The 7042-nt window shown below is 36.0% G+C and overlaps 1 protein-coding gene across 1 annotated transcript; it reads left to right on the forward strand.

The window, feature by feature from the left end:
* Positions 1-5543: 5543 nt before the first annotated feature.
* On the forward strand, positions 5544-6479 carry LOC108296168 (interferon alpha-8-like). The gene has a single exon (XM_037734931.1). It carries the CDS (start codon positions 5774-5776, stop codon positions 6113-6115), a length of 342 nt encoding a protein of 113 aa, XP_037590859.1. The 5' UTR covers positions 5544-5773; the 3' UTR covers positions 6116-6479.
* Positions 6480-7042: the final 563 nt, after the last annotated feature.

Here is a 7042-nt window from a genome sequence, read left to right on the forward strand (position 1 = left end):
AGCCATGGAAAATCACAATAATAAGTTGAAAAAGAAAAAGAGAATATAGTCATGTATAAAGAATGAAAACATTACCAGGTAAAAAATCTGACTAAGAACTCAAATTCCAAAATCTTGGTTTATCTACCTGAAGGGGCATTCTGAATACTACATTCCAAATTTTGGAAATCAAACTGAAGTGGACACTAGTATCATGTGTAAAATGGATGGTGATAACAACATCATTCATATTTTCTGTGTGTGACAAGAACATAGAAATAATTACAGGATAAGGATAGGTAACTACCATGTCTAAGACACACCGAAACATGGAAGCCTTAAGTCAAACTTTGCTCCAATTCTGTGCTCATTTTTGCCAAATTACTTCCCACCTATGCAAATACATTTTTTTTTCCAACCCTTTTCTTTAGTTCTATCCAGATATTGCCCATCATGTCAGCCCAGTTCCTCAAAGCAAGGGGGTAAAGTTAACACAGCAGCAAACTCTGCTGGCCTACAACATGAAAGGCATCAATTAGCTGGCAAGTCAAATGACTGAGAGCCTTTCTGCATCTCAGCCCTCTTCTTCTAATGGACTGGACTGTCTTCATTTCTCAAAAAGCGCTTCCCTTCCCTCCTTTAATGCCTCTAGTGAACCCTTCTAAATGCAGTTTCCCTGAGCTCTGAGCCTTAGCTTATTGGCTTAGTTATTTAACTCATGTCTCTAGCCTTGTCATGACTTAGTCTTACTAAGGTTGTGCTAAACAGAAATCTAAAGCTTTACGGATATTTGAATAAAGGGTAAACACATGCTGAGTTTTTCAAGGCACTACTTATTAATGTAATACTCGGGTGAACAGAGTTTTACAAGTGCATTCAAGCTTATGAAGATACGTTCCCAAGAAGACAAAACTACTATATAACATATGCAAGTAAACTGAGGCCCTTCTTAATCATAATGCAACATATCAGGCTTTAAGAAAATGAAAGAGAAGAAAGGGAGCTGAAAAGAAAGACCATGCCATGCTTTAGGTGGGACTCTACTTAGAAAACACGGACCAGAACCTAGAAATTAGCTTTAGTTTTTACGGCCAGAAATATTCCAGAAAGCATGTAAGAGCTGAGGATTCAAAGTCTAATTTTCTGGCTTCCAGTTATGGCTCCACAACTCAATAGATCCCAGTGCTTCTGTGTTTTTCTTTTGTAAATGGAGAAAATAGTGCAACCTGTCACTATCTGCTTTGGTCACCAATACCTCTAGAGACTAAATAGGATGAGGCACATAGTAAATATTCAATAAATATGACAAATGAGGTATTCCTCATTAGATAAAGTTAGGGTAGATTTTGTCAGTGCTAAGAACAACACCTGATTGACAAGAAACACTATACAATTTAGCTACTTACTATTGTTTTTATTAATGTTATTATTATCTTTCTTTATTAAGTTTAGGGAAATTGCCTTTGAAATCATCTATTCCTTTTCTTCTTATCAAAGCCTTGACAAGAAAAATGTTGATCTTCTGAGTTTATTTATCAGTGCAAAAATTAATTATTAGGGGTGTGAACTAATAGTAGATATTAAAGTGGTTTATGACCCTTCAAAGCTCACCTCTAAAAAAACCTTATCTCTTAATATTTATGTTCTTTCATTGGGTTTTCTTGTGTATCACAAGAAGATCATTGACACTAGGGGAGAACTTGATACAATTATACTTGTCCATTCTCCAGAGAGAATAATTGTGCTGTCACAAATTTGCCTGTCTTGCATACAACATCTTGTGTGTGGTGTATCTACCACAACTGTCAATTAAGGCTGAATTCACCAAAATACCTACTGGACCAAGAATTATTACTTCTCTTCAAGCCCATTCTCAATTGCTACCTTTGATCTACATCCTTTCTATAATTTTGCTTCTGCTCCTTCCCATCCTTTTTAATGACTGTCTTGCCTGGGCTGAATGTAGCTAAGTTAGACTTTGTCATTTTGTTTCTCCAGTGGGATATTGCTGCCATTCTTAAATTTTCATCATATTTATTTATACATTTGTTTTCTTTTTGTCCCCATTGATTGGGATGCAAAAAGCACAACTTTTGCTTTGTCTAAAAAAGGAAATGAATTCATCCCGGGGATGCAAGACTGGTTCAACATACACAAATCCATAAATGTAATCCATCACATAAACGGAACCAAAAACAAAAACCACATAATTATCTCAATAGATGCAGAGAAGGCCTTCGATAAAATTAAAAAGCCCTTCATGCTAAAAACTCTCAATAAACTAGGTATTGATGGAACGTATCATAAAATGATAAAAACTATATATGACAAACCTACGGCCAATATCATACTGAACAGGCAAAAGCTGGAAGAATTCCCTTTGAAATCAGGCACTAGACAAGGATGCCCTTTCTCACCACTCCTATTCAACACAGTATTGGAAGTTCTAGCCAGAGCAATCAGGCAAGGAAAAGAAATAAAGGGTATTCGATTAGGAAATGAGGAAGTCAAATTATCTCTATTTGCAGACGACATGATTGTATATCTAGAAGACCCCATCGTCTCAGCCCAAAATTTTCTCAAACTGATAAGCAATTTCAGCAAAGTCTCAGGATACAAAATCAATGTGCAAAAATCACAAGCATTCCTATATACCAATAACAGACAAACAGAGAGCCAAATCAAGAGCGAACTCCCATTTACAGTCGCTGCAAAGAGAATAAAATACCTAGGAATACAACTAACAAAGGATGTAAAGGACCTCTTCAAGGAGAACTACAAACCACTGCTCAGTGAAATAAGAGAGGACACAAACAGATGGAGAAACATTCCATGCCCATGGCTAGGAAGAATCAATATTGTGAAAATGGCCATACTGCCCAAAGTAATCTATTGATTCAGTGATACCCCCTTCAAGCTACCAATGACCTTCTTCACACAACTGGAAAAAAACACTTTAAATTTCACATGAAATCACAAAAGACCCCACATAGCCAAGATAATTGTAAGCAAAAAGAACAAAGCTGGAGGCATCACACTGCCAGATTTCAAACTATATTACAAGGCTACAGTAATCAAAACAGCATGGTACTGGTACCAAAACAAAGACATAGACCAATGGAACAGAACAGAGACCCCAGAAGAAACATCACACATCTACAACCATCTGATCTTTGACAAACCCAGAAAAAACGAGCAATGGGGAAAGTACTCCATGTTTAACAAATGGTGTTGGGAAAACTGGCTAGCAATGTGCAGAAGGCAGAAACTGGACCCCTACCTGTCACCTTACACTAAAATTAACTCCAGATGGATCAAAGATTTAAACATAGGCCCTAACACCATAAAAACACTAGAAGAAAACATAGGCAAAACCATCCAGGACATAGGTATAGGCAAGGACTTCATGACTAAAACACCAAAAGCAATGGCAATAAAAGCCAGGATTGACAAATGGGATCTAATTAAACTCCAGAGCTTCTGTACAGCAAAAGAAACCATCATTAGAGTGAATCAGCAACCAACAGAATGGGAAAAAATTTTTGCAATCTACCCATCAGACAAAGGGCTAATATCCAGAATCTACAAAGAACTAAAATAGGTATACAGGAAAAAAACAAACAACCCCATTCAAAAGTGGGAAAAGGATATAAACAGACACTTTTCAAAAGAGGACATATGTGAGGCCAACAAACATATGAAAAAATGCTCATCATCACTGGTCATTAGAGAAATGCAAATCGAAACCACACTGAGATATCATCTCACGCCAGTTAGAATGGTGATCATTAAAAAATCTGGAGACAACAGATGCTGGAGAGGATGTGGAGAAATAGGAACACTCTTACACAGTTGGTGGGAGTGTAAATTGGTTCAACCATTGTGGAAGACAGTGTGGCGATTTCTCAAGGATCTAGAAATAGAAATTCCATTTGACCCAGCAATCCCACTATTGGGTATATACCCAAAGAACTAGAAATCTTTCTACTATAAAGACACATGCACACGTATGTTCATTGCAGCCCTGTGTACAATAGCAAAGATCTGGAACCAACCCAAATGCCCATGAATGATAGACTGGACAAAGAATATGTGGTACATATACACCATGGAATACTATGCAGCCATAAAAAACGATGAGTTCGTGTCCTTTGTAGGGACTTGGATGAATCTGGAAACCATCATTCTCAGCAAACTGACCCAAGAACAGAAAGCCAAGCACCACATGTTCTCATTCATAGGTGAGTGTTGAACAAGGAGGACACATCAACTCAGGGAGAGGAGCATCACACACATGGGACAGTTGGGGGGGTAGGGGAGAGACAACGGGGGGTGGGGAGGGAGAAATGCCAGATATAGTATGCACCTAAAATAAAATAAATTTAAAAAGAAGGAAATGAGAAAGAAAGATACATGGTGTCTTACATGTTATGCAAAACAACTGTACTGTCCATTTATACTACTTATGTATCATTATTGATATTTAGAAAAAGATGAGAGTTTTTTTTAGAATCAATTAGGATTGGAATGTCTCAATGGAAATTTGAGACTTTAATGCCAGTAATATTTTTTTTAATCAATTGAGGTTTTCTCAATTGTGTGCTGTCATTGGGGATGATATTGTTCCTAAAGATGCAAAAATTAATTTTTGGGGTTGTGAAAAAGTCATAGATTTTACAATGGCTTATGATACTTCAAAGCTTATCTCTAGCAAATCATTATTCTTTCATATTTATTTTCTTTCATTTGGGTTTTCTTGTGTATTACACTAACAGCATTGACATTGAATTTACAGAAGATACACAAAATGAATACAAGATCAGAGCTACCAATGTATGTGGAACAGATGGCTGCCATTAGTGGACTTTCTCTCCATTGTTTTCCAATCCCAAAGTTATACCAGGATATGTGTCCTTTATTGGCATATGGGTTGCTATTGGCTGTTTTGCTGACGTGGCTTATGTTTGATACTCAGTGCTTCTGAATGTGTGATAGGCTTTGAGAATAAAATACAATTATTGAATTCTGCTAAAGTTATTCAATACATCAATACCATGTCAAGTACTGAAAAATGTTTATGCCTAGATGAATATCTAGCAGCCAGTCAAGTTTTAAATTATTTTCTGTAAAGAGCAAAATTAAAAGTTACAAACACTGTAAATAAGTACTGAGAAAATAATTTAAGTATAAATAAATTTTAGCAGTTTTGAAAGATTTTATTCTATTGGTATTATGTATCTTTATAGATTATAATTTTGTATGTATAACTTGTTCAATAATATTTTATATCAGTAAATTAATTCTTCTTAATATCACTCAGCAAATTGAATTTTATGGATTCAAGTTAAATGTCAGTAGCTTTAAACTTCAACTTTTAGCTTAAATTTTTTATTTGGTCATTCATAACTCTTCATTAAATAAACCATAATTTCCACTTTTCAAATGTATAAAGTACAGATATAAATGCAATATATAAATATATATACAGTATATATGTGCTATTATCATGAGGGAATCAATTAGGAAAATTTATCTAACAGAGCTCTGGAGGTAGGGAAAGGAAAGGCAATAATCAAAGAAAACATGGCTGAGAAATACTGGTATAAGCCCACATAGAGAGTGCATAAAGAAAGCGAATGAGAAAAGTGAAAGTTAAAGAGAAGGGTATTCAGACAATTGAAGCTAGTATGTGCCCTACTTAAGGCTATGCACAAAGTTGCTCTTCAGAGAACCTAGAGCCCAGGGTTCAGAGTCACCCATCTTAAGAAGCCCAGCAGCATCTGTAACATCTACGATGGCCTTGCCCTTTACTTTACTGATGGCCCTGGTGGTATGCAGCTGTTTTCTGGGCTGTGATCTGCCTCAGACCCACATCCTGGATAACAGGAGGACCATGGTCCTCCTGGCTCAAATGAGGAGAATCTCTCCTTTCTCCTGTCTGAAGGACAGACATGATTTTGAATTTCCCCAGGAGGAGTTTGATAACAAACCGTTCCAAAAGGCTCAGGCCAACTCCGTCCTCCATGAGATGATCCAGCAGATCTTCAACCTCTTTAGCACAAAGGACTTATCTGCTCCTTTGGATGAGACCCTGCTGCTTGGGATGAGACCCCCGCTGAACTCTAGTTATGAATGACTAAATAAAAAGTTTAATTTAGACGAATTCTACACTGAACTCTACCAGCAGCTGAATGATCTGGAAGCCTGTGTGATGCAGGAGGTGGAGACAGAAGAGACTTTCCTGATGAATGAGGACTCCATACTGACTGTAAGGAAATACTTCCAGAGAATCACTCTCTATCGGACAGAGAAGAAATACAGTACTTGTGCCTGGGAGGTTGTCAGAGCAGAAATCATGAAATCCTTCTCTTAACAAGAAGCTTGTAAGGAATATTAAGGAGGAAGAAAAGATTCTCATTTATGTTATAACAGAACACGAATTGAATCAAATATGTCAGATGTTTTCATGAGTATTAAACAACATCCTGTTCAGCTATACAGGTTCTAATGCCTTACAGATGACCATGCAGACATATCAATTTATTTAACTATTTATACAACTTAAATTATTCTTGCTCACATAGCATGTGCACCTTTATATTGTGAATTATATAAGAGAAACATGGTTTTCATATTTACTTAATTTATTTTACCTTGTTTAATAAATTTTTACTATAGAAAACTTCCTGTATTTGTTTATTCTTTAAAATGAAACCCTAAGCCTGATTATGCAAACTGATTAAAGTATCCTTAGCACAAGTCTTTTACTCATCACTATTATATTCAAGTTATAAGTAAAAATGGACTTTCTCTAAGCCAGGTTGTATGCTGCCCTCAGGATATCTAGGTGAACATAACAAATAAAGTTTTTACTTTCTGTGCCTTTGATTTTTGTAGAAAAATATCCCTACAAATAATAATTTTACTTAATATCAATTATGTTAAATAGTATAATGAAAAGAAGGATCGATGAATTTCTCTCAGCAGAAAGTAGTCTAAGATATGGAAGGAAATAAAAGCTAATGCAGAGTTATCCTTTATAAGTTAACAGGTAGACATCTAT

This window comes from Cebus imitator, unplaced genomic scaffold, assembly GCF_001604975.1.
Source record: "Cebus imitator isolate Cc_AM_T3 unplaced genomic scaffold, Cebus_imitator-1.0 Scaffold688, whole genome shotgun sequence".
NCBI classification, from domain to species: domain Eukaryota; kingdom Metazoa; phylum Chordata; class Mammalia; order Primates; family Cebidae; genus Cebus; species Cebus imitator.

What these genes read in the sequence shown, in the direction of transcription:
- LOC108296168 (XM_037734931.1), top strand. Translation starts at nt 5,774, where the DNA reads ATGGCCTTGCCCTTTACTTTACTGATGGCCCTGGTGGTATGCAGCTGT.